Source organism: Calonectris borealis, chromosome 2 (genome assembly GCF_964195595.1).
Source record: "Calonectris borealis chromosome 2, bCalBor7.hap1.2, whole genome shotgun sequence".
Lineage (NCBI taxonomy): Eukaryota > Metazoa > Chordata > Aves > Procellariiformes > Procellariidae > Calonectris > Calonectris borealis.
In genome coordinates this window covers 121,620,925-121,639,850 of record NC_134313.1, presented here as the reverse complement: position 1 = coordinate 121,639,850, position 18,926 = coordinate 121,620,925, and the positions used below count along the sequence as shown (strand labels likewise).

General features: G+C 38.0%; 1 protein-coding gene across 1 annotated transcript in view; it reads right to left on the bottom strand.

Moving 5' to 3' along the window:
* ULK4 (unc-51 like kinase 4) overlaps nucleotides 1-18,926 on the bottom strand; it is a 253,157-nt gene that overhangs the window by 79,999 nt on the left and 154,232 nt on the right. Inside the window, exon 33 of the mRNA XM_075143193.1 lies at nucleotides 14,718-14,823. Coding sequence (XP_074999294.1) covers nucleotides 14,718-14,823 — 106 coding nt within the window. The remainder of the gene's footprint in view (nucleotides 1-14,717; nucleotides 14,824-18,926) is intronic.

The window sequence follows — 18,926 nt, the reverse complement described above, 5'->3', positions numbered from 1 at the left end:
CAACCCGCGAGTTTCTTTCTCACTTTTACCCTTCCGATTCTCCCGCCATCCCACTGGGGCAGGGGGGAGTAAGCGAGCGGCTGTGTCGTGTTTAGTTGCCAGCCAAGTTAAATCACAACAGTACTTTTTCCTTCTTCTCTACCGTGCCTGCTCTGCTGGGCATAAGTGTTTATTAGGCACTAATGTACTATGGCGTCCCAGTAACTTTACCAACTTGCTCCAACACAGGGAACCTCCACCATCCTGTCCCAGGGTGTGCTTCACGTGTCACTTCTTATGTACCTTGGGCACTACACCACTATGCACCTACATTTCTCCTCCAGCCTGCTTACGCCCAGACCACTGATTCTAGAAAGCAAATTCAGGCAAAGAAATTAAGTTCAATCTTTTTGTTTGATAAGATACACAATGGGGGTGGGGGAAAAGGGAGAGCTTGCAATGAAAGGCTCATATTCCTTTGTTCCTCCTCCATGTTATCTCAAGGGACGAGACAAACATCAAGGATGATAAAATTTAACAGTAGCTTGAAACAATGAAGTAATATCCCCAGAATTTTCTAAAATAATATGCTCTGCAACGGATTCAACACAGGTCACTGCTTCCATCTAGGATTCAGGATTGCAATAGATATCCTACAGAATGGTGGCATCAGGGCATATTTGATAGGGCTTCCCTCTGTTTATGCAATGAAACACTTTTTCTGGTTCAGAGAGAAAGCTAGTATGTCAAACGGCTTTAGGGATGCCCAATGAGTTTCAGTACACGAATGCACACTTTTCCAGATGGAACCAACACACAGTTGCTACCTGTAAATAGCTCAGATCTGCTCAAAATTTTGGCTCTGCTCTGTTTGAACTAGGCTTGTCCTTTTCCTTTGTTCATCAACATATTTAGAAAGAGAGAACTGACTAGGCATAATGAAGATTATGCTTTAAGGGAGAGGGACTTTGGAAGTAGGCTACAAAAAGTTAGTTCTGGATCTAGTGAGTCTGGATCTATGCCAAGTAAAAGCAGCCCTGATGGGAAGACCTGAGGAATTAAGATCTGCAAAACTGGACTGTCAACAAATTATGCAAGAATTGGAGAGAAGCTGCAAGGAGTAGACACCAGAAATGAGAGATGTACACAATTAAGTTTTCAAGAAAAGCAATTTCACAGCAAGTAGAGGTCAAACATTTTGCACAACCTGGCCTGCCAGAATACTGCACTGAACTGGCATAATGGGCTGCCACTTAGCCTGGGAGACCGGGCATCACAGGCAGCATCAACACTGGCCAGCTTGATGGAATTGAATTAGGAAGTTATTGCCAAGAGTGGTCATTTACTGTCTTCTGGATGTGTTACTGTTGCTGGTTACAAGCATGACTGTATGCACACCTTTCATAACACAGGTTTTCTTGCAAGGGGCTAGGCAGAACCCCCAGTCAGTTCTTGCATTCAGTCCAGACTGAGTATCTCTGTATTCAGGCGAACCCTGTAATGCACAGACTCAGTCTGAGTGACTGCCTAACCCATAGCTTGGGCAGGCAAAATCTTGTAAAAGCAATGCTGTTCTTTCCATATCTTCTGTTAAAAACCCCAAAACTTCTTTGATAATCTGTTCCTTTGGGTATTGTATCTGCCTTTTCCTACCTTGCTTATGACTCTTCCTCACAGTATAGACAAAATACTGCCGCTAAATTCATCTTCTTGTGTTGCTATTTGAACCACATGCTTTCTGAACTCAACAACATTCAATGTAATTTCTGAAGAAAATGCATAGTAAGTAACAGTTCAAGCATGTTTTTCTTGTACGATAAATAATGGCATAAACCCACACTTCATGTCATTCTGGATTGGGTGGTGGGATCAAAATATACAATATCCGTCTGTGTTTGAAAGGACACAGCTAGTTTATTCATCAAAAATGTGTATTGGAAAGACTGTTGAGCCATCACGGATAATTTTACTGTTTTTTCAATCTTTATATAATACATATAGTAGCAGTAGTTTTGTTGTCATCCAGGGAAATAAGTCGTATTTCACAGCTGTATCATTGGCTAAAAAGCTGTATGTCACAATCTGGGCATGTTAGCTAGGATATATGATCTTTTAAAACTGTGAATAAATCCATTACAACACTTTATCGGATTTTTGCCAAGTTTCACAGGAATAGGTTTTTGAGTAAGCAACCTGCAATATGATAAGCAAAGAAAGAATGGCCCCCAGGAAAGATAAGGCAAGTTGAAACTAAATGGATGCAGGTGAACAAGAAGCTTCCACCCTTTTTTTCCTTATCTTTTCAAAAGGTGGGTGGTAATGGGGGGAAAAAAAAAATCTTCCCAGTTTTTACAATCTCCTAAAAGACAGAAAAGAGCTTTAGACTTTATAAAGATATCCTATTTCTTCCCCTATTCATCTTAAAAATTCAAAGGGAAGCACATATCTTTTTCCTCAACCAAAAAGAAGGAACAGCTAGCTGATGCAATATCTTCTAACAATGTGGCGACATCTATGAAAACCTTTAAATCCTATTCATGACACAAAAAAAACCCCAACGTTTATCAGGTTAGGGCTTCTTTACATGAAAAGTTACACTGATTTGCTTAAAACTTAGATCTGAAATCCACCACATGTGCTTGAGCACAGGTCTTTGCTGACACACTTGTCTTCATAAACCCTTCTTACATAAATATAATTTTGGTCCAATTAGAAAAAAGCTCAAGCTAAAATGAGACAAATTAATATTTTTTTTTTTAAAGGGTGGATAGACAAGTTTGTACACATTTATGAAATGTATTTTTAAAAAAATCAAATGGTATCATTAGGTGAGCATCTACATTTTTGTCAGAGCAGCTTAAATAACCACTGTCCCTCAACTGGAGGTTTCAACTGCACATCAGTCAGGTTCCCCCAACAGCTGACTTGCAAAAACTGACTATATGCAGATACATTGCTATAAAATGTAAATACTCATGAATACAAATATACACATAATTAGTTACCATATCAAATCTACAAGGCATTGACCAAATGCTGCAGGAAAAACCTACTAGTTAAGGAGGGGCAACTTGCCTAAATAACTTCAATGAGAACACAAACACTCACCTGAATATATACTGCCTTAAGATGGTGGAAAATCCATGTGTAGACATGGATCTATGGCTTTAGACTTCAAAAGAAATTTACCTATAGAAATGAATTCTTAAATATGAAATGCACATAAAAATATAACTTACAGTGTTTGGAAAAACTAAGCTAAACAATATTATAAAATTAGATCCTGAATAGCAAAAGAAAACATCAAACTATAAAGACTACATATAAATGTTGTATTTTAGGTAAAATTTGAAAAATAAAAAAAATGTTTAGGTGGAAAAACACAAACATCACAGGAAAAGTTTCAAGTAATATAGACTACTACTTCGTACTGGGACTTTCAAAAGGCTTTAAAAATGTAAATAACTTCAGTTTCTCCATTATGATATAATATCTTTTCTACTTTAAAGAGAAAATTATTTTAAAGTTTAATTGTCCACAAACAGTTTAAACAGATTATTTTGTGAGATGAACACATTTGTTCAGTCCACAATTTTCCTGAAAATAACTTAGAAGAAGAAAATATCTGGCTGTCTGGGAGCTATGACAACTATTGAAAATATCTAAAACAAAACAAAACCCCCAAACTATTCTTTAAACCAGTGAAAAACCTCAGATTTCATTTATCTGTCCACTACATAGATCTGGTCCTGCCAAAACTGGTGCTCGTTTTTAGCAATTGACAAAATGAACTTCCTTCAGTAGGATCAAACATGTGCATCTGAAGAAGACCATTACCCCTATGACAGAGTAATGATTGATGTAGTTTAATTTTGTGTATAGTACTTTGTACTTTTGCAACTTTATACTTACCTCAAATTGGCAGTGATACATTGCTTTCATATTGGCTGTTCTAACAGCTAGAATAGAAAACATATGAAAGCTCTACAACTTATGGCATAGTAACTGTATTCAAACTGGGTCTCTTTTTGAATATATAGTTACATTTTTAATTTCATCCCTTAATATCATCTTTTAGCTTACTAATTACAGCTGGCAAGCTACACAGGGACATCATCATAATTAGATTTTAATTTATTATCTGTAACAACTTAAATAGTTTGTCTCATCAATAGTTAACTTGTAGCTAATATAATAGCTACACTTTTACCTAGTTATTAATTTTCTCTCAAGCTGAACAAATCCACTAGTCCTAATATATGATTTGGGTTGCACTTCAGGGGAGTTCTAGCATAATCTCTAATCATAACGCTTAAATTAGACTGCAGGAAAAGCAGCACCTAGAATGAATGCAAAGACGACAATCTCTAGAGGGGAGGAAAAACCATCACTTTTATGGATAAGCAGGTGAAAAGGAGCACGAGGCTTTGCAGGTTTCTTCCTTTTTCCCAGTCCTGAGTTTGTCATCAGGAAACCTTCAGATATCCACATCCTCAGATACAAAATCAAGGCCTTGCATTTTAACATAAAAATTTCATTTTTCAAATGAGTTTTCTGCTTCCAAACATTATCAGTCAGTGTAATTGCTCAGCCAAAACCTTAAGTCTTAGTTTTGTCTAGGAATTGGATAGGCATAAAAAAGTGTCTGTTATGGTTGGCATATTAGAAAGATAAAGACAGTCTAAGTTTTGAAATTGCTGTATTTATTGACCTAACTTCCCACCTTTAAACTAAGCTGATCAGTTATATCATCAGATTTCTGCATAGGGCCGCTCAGACTAGAATATCTGAGAATGGAATGAAGAGATTTTAAACATTTTTTGGTATTACTCCTTTCTCTTCCATCAATTAGGCGTTAAAATGAGATGTCTTAGGTAGTTTAATCAGGCAGCTATGCTGCAAGATGATCTGCTTGACTGGCCACAGGAACAGTATCGAGAAGCCTACCCCAGCCACAGAAAAGGCCAGTCCTCTTTTACAGTACAGCACTAGTGAGACAAGATGTAACAACCTGTTGAGCCTTTATTAACTTATTTTATCCTTTGAAGTCTTAGCAAGCGTGCTGTGACATTTTGCGCCGTATGGGTACGGATCTCAACAACAACAGGCTTGGTTCTACTTGAATGGCATAACTGTTTCTCACAGCAATTACCATTTCTATTTTCAGCCTTTTCAGATGGCTGTATTGTTGAATATCACAGGATGACACAGGTTATTTTTTCCTCAAAGACTTCACTACTACCATGCTACTTTGACATGATTCCCACTTATCTTTTATGATACCAGACTTCTAAGTTTACCCATGTGATGTTATATACTTCCACCTGGGTGATTGGCATTTTGGGTCAGAAAAACATGTCTTAATACTGTTAAAAAACATTCTGAACTTCATAACATCATAGAAGAGACTTCTTCAGGCTCAACCACCACTGACGTCTCATATAAGCTGTAACGCAAATGAACATAGCGACACACGACTACTATCTTCAGATGTTCACAGAGACATCTCTGTGCTCAAGAGCTGAACTAACTACTGCAGCACCGGCAGGGAGCTGTGGAAGGCTTACGTCCCACACAGCAGAGGCTGTAAGGTGCACACCTCCTACCTGAGGGACTTCCCCTGTCACATCCAAATGATACAGAAGCAACATCTGCAACTACTCAGACAGGATGATACAAGTCTGTCTGCATTTATCTTCTGGATTTTAAAATAATTTCTTACTTTACATTTATTTAACTGAGAGCATTTTGTTTCTAAACATTTATTAAATACAGAATTTTTTTTTAAGGTTCTAACTCATATTGATTTCCCTAACATCCAGAATCACAATATGTTGTAGATGAAGTAAGCTTTATATTTGCTTAGGGTGATGTACAATATGCAGGTATAAAGTACTGCCATGAAACAACACATTTTCTATCTTGAGTCCCTGAACAAATATTCCTGTATTGTATCCTGTAAAAGTTTTGCAGAAAACTCCTGCCTCCCAGCAACAAATAGGGGCTACTAAGGAATGAGTAAATGGCTTCAGAACCAGTCTGAATGTGTGTCTGATTTCTTCACAAAGCCTGTGTTTTTAGTTGTTTGTTTTTTAAGGGAATATTAGTTCAAGTAATGTATTCTATAGGATTTTATAACTACTGCCTTTCCCTTGCAAGTAGACTTCTCCTGTATGACTAATCCATGGTCCTCTTCTTGATCGCTGTCTTAGAGTTAGTTTCTCCCATCTTGGAAGAAAATCCTGCAACTATGAAGCCAGCTACTCCAACAACTCACTTGCATTCCTCAAACCAAAGTCCCATGCAATGTCACACCAAGGCCTTCTCAGTGTTGTACAGTAGTTCCGACTACTGTATAGGTAGGTGCGGCAGGGAGGAAGAGTTGCCAAGTTAGTGCGGTCTACTGCCTAATTTCATGAACACCAATGATTTAGCAGGTGAGAGAGAGCTGGCTAGGAAGCTAGAAGCTGTTCTTAAAAAGTGTACTATGGGCAGCATAATCAAATGTCTTTCAGAGACTGAAGCTGAAATACAGTTATCTGTGAGGAAGTGAAAGGTAGAAGAATATCCTCCAAAGATTTAGGTAGGTTAGAAACCTTTGGTGTCTATCTAGAAAGCTCAGAATTCATTGTCATTTACCTATCATTATGTTAAAGATCTGTGTATGTAAAAGACTGATACTTTTTTTTTTTTTAAGAAAAAGGTTAAATTTGGATGTTGGTCTTACGAGTGCCGCATTTTGGATATGAAATATTTAACAGACTTTAACAATAATGACACACGAAGACATTTGAAATCTAATTAATCTCTTGACATTTGACTAAAAGTCAAAGCAGTGGACCACAAGATGAATAAGGATACCTCACCCATGAAGGTTGATCTTTCTTTCATGAGGTGCAAGTGAGTTATAATGATCTGACTACAAAGTTTATTGCAGATCTCTTCCTTTTTAATAATTGTCCCTGCTTTAAGCACCTACCATGTTTTCTTAATATGATATTGGATATAACAACTGCTGTAGCTGACATTCTACATTTCCACTGAAGGTCCTTCCTTAGGAACTCCAGTTTTTACACAAACTGCTTGAAGTACCACGTACTACTAACAGCTGCTGCATTTTTAAAGAAGAACTTGAAGACTAGTTTTATTGTTCTAAGCATTAAACCCCATAATTTCACTTTTATTTTAGTTCCCGAGATTCAACAGCATTAACACATAAGGAATAAAGTTTAGGATTTGCTGTACCATATAATGGAAACTGTTTTTAAACACCCAAACATCTCTGCTTACACTGCTAGTGGTGGGTACTTCAGGATAGTAGCCAAACACAGGATCACAGCAGTAGAGTCTGGAAAAGGTCATTCAATTCAACATGACTGGATTGAACTTCATATATACACAAGATATATATATAATCATCTCCTTATAAGACCATCACAAAAAAAAAATTAAAAACCATTTATGGAGTATAATGAGATTCTAAAAAAGCTAAAAATGTAAACTCGTTAGCAAGTAATACTGGGCTGCAAAAATTTACTAGATCAGCTTTGAATTACAGTGGAAACCTGACAGAATTACTTGGAATTACTTTTTATACATTCTGAAAATAGTTGCTTATATAAATGTAATAAATTTGAGGCATTAGCAGGAATAAATAGCTGCAGACAGACTATCAGAAGTTATCCATTGCAGCCTATAAGGTTTATTTTCTAACAACCTGCTTTGTTCAATTTTTCAGAATGAGGATCCCGATGAAGCAGCTAAAGCCTTTGAAACACATTTCTCTACACTCTAATACATTATGTCCAAACTCTTTCTATATGCAAAATGCACGTGATGCAGCAGTTAGAATGAAGAATTTCCTTGCCTTTGAATATGACCCGGGGACAAACAGGACTCGAAGTTTGAAAATACTACTAACTACAGACAATTAAGATGATTCACCATTTTCTGTTTTTAATTTATGCAAACTATCTGTAAAACAAACAAACAAACAAACCCAGAAACACAACAAGAAAAGAAATAAAGGTGACAAAAAGAATTGAAGGCAAAATAAAGAGTTTATATATCTGTGACATGTGCTAGAGTACTGTTTTACTACATTAAGTACTGTGATACACTTGGCTATTTATTAGTCATCACTTTCCACATAATTAAGTAGTCTTGCACACTAACACCACTCACTTAATCCCGCAGCCAGACCTGACTTTGTGGTTCATCTTATGCTTAAATTTGTCATTATGGCAATGCTTGTCAATAGACACAACATGTCTAATACAGACAACATGTCTCTTCAGTAGACTGCCCTAACGGCTATAGAAACAGATGATCATCTACTGTACTCCTACAACACCTGCTTAAGAGCTGATGATTCTAGCATCTAGAACTGGGTGTTCATTTTATACTTGACAAATGTTAACCCTTTTATATCCAGGATATCAACTCAGAGCAGTTAGCTCCACTTTGTTCATGTCATAACTTTACGATAAAAAAAGGAAAAAACTGTTCAAGAATGATGCTCCTCTCACATTTACATTCTTTAGTTCCTACCTGAAGGTGAAATTATATCTTTTGGTTTTTTGCAACATAATTTCTACAGGGATGGTCCAAGATAATAGGTTGCAAACTTAGTATTTTTTAAAATTTTGTAATTTGGAAAGTTTAGGTATTAAAATTCCTTTTTTTCTGTAAATGTGTAAGTACATATATATATATTTTGTGCATGTCATGTATCGCACTACTCCGTTTGCTGTACATTAGCCAGGAACATTTAATTGATAAGCCCATACTATTGCCTTTCCCTAAGCTATGGCACTAACGTGGGTCTCTCTCCTTTCCTCAGATATTAATTATTATAGAATGAATACATACTTCATATATTTGGACCTCTATGCTCCCTCAAGTTAACTTAAAATTGTCCAATAGTTTCAAAAGATGGGGAAAGGGAGGAAAGAAAGAGACTGGCAGACAGAAGGCAAGACAGAGGGACAGAAGGTAAGTCTCACATCCTTAGACCATGCTAAAAATGACCACTATTGTCTTGGCTTTTTAGCATGTCACCTTACCTATTCACAAAAGACCCTATATTAATCCCAGTCTCCTTACTGAATTCCAGTCTCAGTAATTAAACTGAATCATATTACTTCCCTCTGATTATTAAGTGGAAATTGTCATTAATGTTAACAGAACAAATGTTTAATAGCTGATAACACAAGTACAGGCCATTTTAAATTCCCTCTGTGACTTTAGTTGCATATGTTATTCTCCATTTCACCTTTAAACATTACAAGTGGTTATCATTACATCTCTGATGTATTGTCACACAAAGCGACACAGTTCAGGGGAAAGAGAAATTAATGCTAGGCAATCCACCCTGTATGCAAGTTGCTGAAATGCACAACCGTATCATTGTTATTAATACGAAATCACAGAAGTAGTAATGAAGCAAGTGCCATCATGCAAGATTTCCTTGAGAAAGGGGAAAGTTCAACAATTAAACTGCAACCCATTAAAAAAAAAAATCTCTATCACCTAATACAACTCCTTTGAGCAGGAGAGAGTTCTGAAGGCTAACAGGCACAAAAGGAAGCAGTGACGAGGGTCTCTGAATGATCTGTCTGCAAAAATACCACTTCTTGGCAGCTGAAGAAAGGCATACACAGAATTGGAAAGAAATCCTCATTGCTAATGTCTGGACTCTTGGAAACAAAAAAACTTGACAGGACTTACCCCCTAACCTGAGTTCCTTATAATGTTTAGCAACTATTTAGGGTTTTTAATTTCTAAAGCTCCATAAACACATGAATTAATTATCACACTGTAATGGGGAAGTAAGGGAAATTGATGACCCATAATACTCTGTCTTCAGCCTTTTTTTTGTTAAGACAGCAGAATAGCTCATGAATGTTGAATGCCTTCATTAACAGCATGGACATAGCGTGTTAATAGGATGGAATAACATGCATCTTCAGCAAGTTTGCAGATGACTTTGAAATGAGGCAAGCAGTTGATGTGATGAAGGGCTGAGCTAACATTCAGAAAGAGCTCAAGAAGCTGAAGAGCTCAAAAAATGGGCTGCCAGAAACCTCTTAAAGTCTAACAAAGGCAAATACAAAATTCTGCAGGAGGAATAAATTCATGTAATAGTACAGGCAGAGGCTGGAAATACACACACCCTATGGTCCACCCGCCTAAATACCTTGGTTGCCCTCTGTCGTGGTTTAACCTGGCAGACAGCCAAATACCACACAGCTGCTCGCTCACTCCCCCCCTCCCGCCCCCTCCCGGTGGGGCAGAGAGAGAATTGGAAGGGTAAGAGTGAGAAAAACTCGTGGGTTGAGATAAAGATAGTTTAATAGAACCGAAAAGGGAGAATAATGATAATAAATAATGATAGAATATACAAAATGAGTGATGCACAATGCAATTGCTCACCACCCGCGTTGACTGATAACCAAGTAGCGATCGCTACTTCCTGAAACATGCCTACCATTCATATACTGAGCATGACGTCACATGGTATGGAATACCCCGTCGGCCAGCTGGGCTAGTTGTCCTATGTTCCCTCCCATCTTGTGCACCTAGCTCAGTCGGGAGGGCATGGGAGCTGTCCTTGATTAGGAGGGTACTTAGCAACAACTGAAAACATCAGTGTGTTATCAACATTCTTCTCATACTAAATCCCAAACACAGCACTAAGAAGAAATTTAACTCTATCCCAGCTGAAACCAGGACACCCTCCTCTGGACTTGCTCCTTTCAGTCAATGTCTTTCTTATAGTTTGGAGCTCAAAATTGGACACTGTACTCTAGATGAAATCTCACGAGTGCCGAACAGAGGAGAATAATCACTCTCCTCTACCTTCCAGTTATTCTTTCTTATTGCAGCCCTCTTTCGCCTTTGTTGCTGCAAGGGCACACTGCTGACTCATATTCAACTTCTCTATTTGGACTCAAGGATCCTTTTCTGCAAGAGGGAGCTTAGTTTCCATTTTACTAGATCATGTTCTTCTCCATCACACAAAAATCATTCAAAAATGACAAGAATATCAAAGATAGTGGCAGAGAAAGTTTAAGGTATTTTTCCTGTAGTGGACACTATATATTTATAGTTGGTAATGAAAAGGATAAAAAGCCCTCCAGTTTGTATGGAATAACTTTTCATAGAATCATAGAATCATTTAGATTGGAAAAGACCTTTAAGATCATCGAGTCCAACCGTTAACCTAACACTGCCAAGTCCACCACAACACCATGTCCCTAAGCACCACATCTACATGTCTTGTAAATACCTCCAGGGATGGTGACTCAACCACTTCCCTGGGCAGCCTGTTCCAAGGCTTGACAACCCTTGCGGTGAAGACATTTTTCCTAATCTCCAATCTAAACTTTCCCTGGTGCAACTTGAGGCCATTTCCTCTTGTCCTATGGCTTGTCACTTGGGAGGAGAGACCAACACCCACCTCACCCCAATCTCCTTCCAGGTAGCTGGAGAGGACAACAAGGTCTCCCCTCAGCCTCCTCTTCTCCACACTAAACAGTTCCAGTTCCCTCAGCCACTCCGCGTAAGACTGGTTCTCCAGACCCTTCCCCAGCTTCCTGGCCCTTCTCTGGACACGCTCCAGCAACTCAATGTCCTTCTTGTAGTGAGGGGCCCAAAACTGAACACAGTATTCGAGGTGCGGCCCCACCAGTGCCGACTGCAGGGGCACGATCACTTCCCTACTCCTGCTGGCCACACTATTCCTGATAAGGGCCAGGAGGCTATCGGCCCTCTTGGCCACCTGGACACACTGCTGGCCCACGTTCAGTCGCCTCTCAACCAGCACCCCCAGGTCCTTTTCTAGCCGGCAGCTTTCCAGCCACTCGGCCCCAGGCCTGTAGCATTGCGTAGGGTTGTTGTGACCCAAGTGCAGGACCCGGCACTTGGCCTTGTTGAACCTCGTACAATTGACCTCAGCCCATCGATCCAGCCTGTCCAGGTCCCTCTGCAGAGCCTTCCTACCCTCGAGCAGATCAACGCTCCCGCCCAGCTTGGTGTCATCTGCAAACTTACTGAGGGAGCACTCAATTCCCTCATCCAGATCTTTAATAAAGATATTGAAGAAGACCAGCTCCAAAACAGAGCCCTGGGGAACACCCCTCATGACCGGCCACCAACTGGATTTAACTCCGTTCACCACAACTCTCTGGGCTCGGCTGTTCAGTCAGTTTTTTACCCAGCGAAGAGTGCACCTGTCTAAGCCATGAGCAGCCAGTTTCTCCAGGAGAATGCTACGGGAAACGGTGTCAAAGGCTTTACTAAAGTGTAGGTAGACAACATCCACAGCCTTTCCCTCATCCACAGGTCACCTTGTCATAGAAGGAGATCAGGTTAGTCAAGCAGGACCTGCCTTTCATAAACCCATTCTGACTGGACCAGATTGTTTGGTGGCCTTGTACGCGCCGTGTGATGGCACTCAAGATGATCTGCTCCATAACCTTCCCCAGCACCGAGGTCAGGCTGACAGGCCTGTAGCTCCCCAGATCCTCCTTTTCGCCCTTTTTCGTTCAAAGAAAATCTTACAGTCTACAATTACAAGATCAATACCTTCATAACATTCTTGCAAACCAAATTTCAGAAGTTCTTTACTCGACAATTAGGCCCTTAATCAATAAAGCACTGGCCAAAATCCAGGTTTTCGGTACTCTGAAGATTAGCCAATGGGGAAAAGAGATGAGAGAAGATGGGCACATTTTACTTGAGATAATTTATTTTTGGCTGCTGTGCTGTTTCCTACTCAGGATGCTGAAGTTCAGTGAGCCCAGGTTAGTATTATCCAATCATTAATAGTCTGAAAATATTACTGGAATCATTTATGACATAGCACAAGGAAAAGATAAAAGACTTTAATGATGTTTCTATCCCACTTCCTTAATTTGGAAACTAGCATGATGGAAAAGATGCATTTTATTTTTGGAGCAGGTGAGAAGTGAAAGAGCACTGATATACTACCAGCAGCATAAAAAGTACATGTGAGTTTGTTCTGTGAGACAATAAAGAGGAGATATTTAGGGAATGGATGCAGTTTTGCCATGTTGTTAAATAGCTTTGCACCTAATTTGCCATGCAGAAAGGCAGAGCATATTACTTTGAGTAGGGCATGCCAATTACATGGTTACAGCGCCTGTGGGACTTGAGCTAACTTCTTTACATATCTTTGTGCAGTTTTAATAAGTTATCCTGTTGCAGCTCAGGTCACTGCTAGTTTAGGATTTTGCCCGACAGAGAGCAGATGTGCCCAAAGATAGTAAAAGCAGCACATACATCTAAACCCCAAGAAACCCCAAGCAGTTCTAATTGTGATAGGCAGTTTGCTGAGAAATAACCAAAGAATCAGAATCCTATGAACCGTCCCTCTCCAGTTCAGTCATATTTTCCTCTTCTTTCTTTTCTTCTGGCCCTATTCTCACACCGCTAACTTCAGAGTGGATCTTTTTGAAACGGAGAGGAGCATGTTATTAGCTACAACATCAGGTTCCAGTTCATCTCCTGAATGATGGCATTATCCATTCAATCCCTCCAGAGTAAAAAGGACCAGGAATTCAGCTCTCCGCTTTCTGGGTGAGTGCTTTAACTGCTAAGGTAATTACGAAAACGAGGCCATGACCACTACTACCAATCTTGATGGAGTTTTAGGCTGGTATGTGTTCTGATTTTTTTTTTTTTTTAATAGCATATCCAAGGCAGATCCAATTCTTCAAATTTGCTCATCACCATCAGTGTTTATACTTAAACCATTAATCATACTATGTCTCATCTGGCTCCTTCTCTGATGTGATGACTATAGAAAAGCTACACTCCAATGAAGTTTCCCCCTTCACCCCACGCAATCTTTTCCTAGAGACTTTCAAAAGGTTTTCTCTCAACTCCTGGCTTCACAATACAAGAGACTTAGCTGTCTCTTCACTGTCTCTCTATGCAAATTTTTTCCTTTTCCTTCTGGAGTATGCTATATACTGCTATGCCAGTAGTCCAGGTCTTTGATTTATTCTATACAAATAGTACAAACAGTACTGTAGATCTGTATTGCTGGATGTCACTCACTTGTTAACGACAAACAAAAGTAATGCTATCAATGTGTATATTTCTAAATAAGTTTTTAAATTTATATAGATTTCCAACAGCAGAAACTTGCTTTTCGTTTTGTAAACCAGAACCGATTTCTAAATAAAAGGAGCTTCAATAATAAAGCATAGTGAAATGAAGACATGGAATGGTTTGTAGACTAAGACTTCACAGTCAGTTTGGACTCCACCTCATTAGTCTACATCACTGGCCTGGAACAGAAGCTAGTTTTTTAAAAAGTGCAGAAATATTGTATACCTTATCCTTTCACAGGCTTGAGCAGTGAGAAAAGAAAGAACTCGCAGAGGCTCTCTCTGCCTGCACTCTGCACTGTTATGGTCAGAGCTCTAGCTCACTCCTTTCCAAAGCCATTTTTCACGGGCATAATGTAACTTGCAGTCAGTAATTCTTTTGTAAACACATTTTCTTGGAGGAACAGCTTTCTAAAAGTTAAATTTGTAATCAAATCAGTAAGGGAGGTAGATGAAGTGATGAGGAGTACCAGTCAGTTACTATGCGATTATCTAACAACCGCTCTAGAATATAAATACATAGAAGTATGTAGTTTCACACAGTGCCAGATATTACAACATCCATAGTAAGGAGAATAACCAAAGATAAAGACAACATACCTTCTTCAAAGAGGAACATCATATTCGTGCTCTTATTAGCAACCATGTTATTCAGTAAGGCAATTACAGTTTGCATTGTATTCCCAAGTATACTGTCTTGGTGTTCCTGTAAAAACAACAAAAAAAACCCAGAATAAAAATAATCTAGTTTTCCTTTTGCAAGGTTAGATGATGACTATTGCCTTCCAAAAATGTAGTAATACAAAAGCAATACTCTTTCAATCCCTTAAAGGTCAACATTTAAAGTACTGGAAAACCAGCCAAATATCTTAGTAGAGAATATCAATTTCAGGGAGCCAAATCTAAAATCTTGGAGCAAAACTTCTCCCATGTTCTTTTGAACTGAAAGTGTTCCTAGTTAGGTCTAAAATTTTAGGACTTTTAGAAATGGCATAGAGCTTTATCAACCTAATCTCTATATATTCAGAACCAGGAACATTTCCCTTTGTATGGTATTTCTTTTATTAATAGTATTACTTTTACTCTTCTGATTTCAGCTTGATAACCCACAATAAGTCGTAAAATCTATTTGTTGTTTTTGTTTGTATACTTTCATAAGTATAAAATTAATTTCACATGCATATTAAAGACCTATTTCTGTATTGAGTTGCATCACTCCTATGATGTCTTTCTTATGCTTGATGATTGCTCCAGTGATTTTTCACAATTTTCTGAGACTATACTGATAAGAGGAAGGCGTCAGGGTTTATAAAGAAATTTATTTTCCTCTGTTGTAGTTAACACACTTGCACACTCAACCTGAAAAGGGTGGATAAGGCAGTGCAATCAAAATATTTATTTATTCACGCTAGTGACAGTAATAACTTCCAAGAAGCCAAAATATGAGCAGCTTTTCCAAATCTGAGTCTAGATATAAATATAAGCCTGAACACATTTAAAATCTCCCTAGAATGTTCAGGAAATATTTTGTCCAATTTTTCAGACTCAAAGCCAAATAGAAACATACATCATACAAAGCGAAAATAACAACATTAAGAAAAAACTGTCACATTTCACTTATTGTAGACTTTTCACATGCATCTAGGTGACTTCCATGCTTCCCTTTCCCACCAAATCTCTCAATATACTGATATCACTCAATAACTACACTGCTACAGAATATGCCATCTATTCTGATCCATCTCCTGTCTGACAATAGGCCTTTGAAAAAAGCTAAATTTTAAGTTAAACAAGACAAAAGATTATTGGTCTGAAGTTGGGTTAAGTATTTCAGATTACAAAAACTACTTCAGCCCTTGAATACAGTCAAAGGTAAACTCTCTCTGAAAGTTCCTTTAGGAGACAAGCACCAGTGGCCAAGAATAGTTTATTTTCTATATCTCTTTGCTCAGGTATTTATGACCTTCTCTCTCAGACGTACGCTTGAAAACAACAGGAGCAATCTATCCTCCTTTGGGAAAATCTTATTGACCATCTAAATACCATAGCTGGTGCAGAATTAGGCTGCTTGACTGTTAGACAGCAGCAATCACAAAGAACATATTTTACTATTCTTCCAAGAATTCACTTCAAGTCAATCTATGAATGGCATTCAGAGTGACATCTTGCCCTGGTTTCGGCTGGGATAGAGTTAAATTTCTTCTTTGTGCTGTGTTTTGGATTTAGTATGAGAAGAATGTTGATAACACATTGATGTTTTCAGTTGTTGCTAAGTACCCTGCTAGTCAGGGACATTCAGCTTAAAAAAAAAAAAAACCACAACAAAAACCAAAAACCAAAAACAAGTGTTGGGAGGGAGCACAGCCAGGACAGCCAGCCCAGCTGGCCAACGGGGTATTCCATACCATGTGACGTCATGCTCAGTATATGAATGGTAGGCGTGTTCCAGGAAGTAGCGATCGCTACGTGGTTATCAGTCAGCGCGAGTGGTGAACAATTGCATTGTGCCTCACTCATTTTGTATATTCTATCATTATCATTATTATTTTCTCTTTTCTGTTCTATTAAACTGTCTTTATCTCAACTCATGAGTTTTTCCTCACTCTTACCCTTCCAATTCTCTCTCCGTTCCACCAGGGGGCGGGAGGGGGAGAGTGAGTGAGCAGCTGGCGTGGTATTTGGCTGTCTGCCAGGATAAACCACGACACATCTCTAGTTTGTAAGTCGCTTTTTGGGCTGGGCCAGGACTAAGTCATCATCACTTAGGATAAGCTACACTATTTGAATCCCTGCCTAGAAACATATAACTGGTTACAAGAAATTCTCAGGTGAGACACTCTTGATTTTTATTTCTTGATTAGTCTGATAAAATTCAGGATACTGTGAAATGCATCTTCAACGCCACTTCAGAAAGTCCTGTGTTACAGTGGTATAAAGGATCACACTATGTGAAGAACAAATGTTTTCCTTTAAGCATTTAACTACTGAAGGAAAGATTTTGACAGGCAGAGGCTCAGATGGTTGCTTTGGGAGCATTAATTTCTGTTTCTGCACTCAAAAACTAAAATTAAATGCTATTATTTCCTGTAAATACCATGAAATATACATGATAAAGCATAATACATTAACAGATAAAAACATATATAAACATACACAGCCTCCTATTCAACTTCAGGCTGTATGAATTTTCTATTCGTACTAGACCACTTTAAACTGGATCATAAGGAGAAGATACAAGGAAGAGTGGCTCACAGCCTTTGAAAGACTGTAGTTTCCTACCAAACCCTAAAAAAATACATATACAAAAGCCCCAAAGTTCTGCTTACTTTACATAGCACTTTGAGATGTCATTTATGATTTCTATAAAGACTACAATAAATATCTGTTCCTCTGAAGGTTTAAAATACAGCCTGATAAATTTAAAAGCAATGTTGGAAAGTATAAACACTACATTCTTCAAAAGATAAGGTAAGCAATATAGAAAAGAGATACCATAAAGCCATGGTACTAAAATTATTATTATTATATTTCCTACAGATAGCTGAAGGGCAAGAAAAAATTTTTTCAAAAGATCAACAACATGTTTATCTGGTAGTCTATCATCACAATATCTTATTAATTTTCCTGAAGAACATTTAGAAAACAATAAATTAAATAGTAAGAATGCCTATTTGTGTTATTGAAGATAATGATACATACACTAAGAATATAAAATTAATAAAAGCAAAAAAATTCCGCAAGTGCCAAAATGAGAACTGACTCAAATATTTTCTTTGCAAGTACAATATTTCTATTACTGCTCCATATATTTGAAGTAAACATCTTCTAGAAAAATTCCCTTTTGAGATATGCAATTACAAGAGAATCTGGTAGCGGCTTACGGTAGCAATCTTTTGCATTCACCAAGTTAGTAACATTAAAATGAAGTCATCTTTGCTTTTAATGGAGATCAATTACACTATACAATCCTCTCCTGAAAGACTAGCACTGATGCTTTTACTTATATCAAAGACTATGTAACAAAACTTATCTTACCCTAAACACATATAAACTAGAATTCAAGATGCAATGTAGATATCTTGAGGAAGGAAAATGGTCTCTCAATGAATAAAATAACCTTACAAATGGTATACTCAGCTCTACTCAGTACTACTAGAGTTTTAATGTATGTATCATAGATGGTTTTTGACAAGATACTAGGTTTCAAGAAGCTACAGGTATGCTTCACTTATTTAAGTCATCAATGATTGCTGTTAGACTTGATTTTAGAGGTTTATATAAAAATATTTAACTTCTTCATAACCTATCAAGGAGCAAAACTGATCTAATTTGTGTGCACAGCACCACAGACTATGGACATTTAATGAACAGTGCACTTGACAACTTTAATAAAACATAGCATTTGCCAGCAGAGATAATTAGAATTGAAGCAGCAAAACTCTAGTGTTTGGCAACACAGATGAAACAACTTCATTAAAATGTACAGCTTCGGCAAATGAAAGGCAGGAAAGCACTGGACCCTGAAGAATCAGCCTTCTCAAAACTAATTGCTTCAGTGCTTAAAAAGGACAGCTATGAAATACCAAGGGCATAACAAGGAAATACTAGTATAAAAAAAAGGAACCACAGAAGATAAATCAGGCTTTTCAAATAGGACTGCACTGTATTTAGGCCATTAAACTTTTCATTCTAATTTTGAAAGGTTGTACGTTAACAAAAGAAATCAGTTGAAGTATTTTTTTAAAGCCAGTTAGGTAAGAAGGTGTGAATTAGCAAAGTGGGAGTACGAATCTTGGCAAGATACTATGG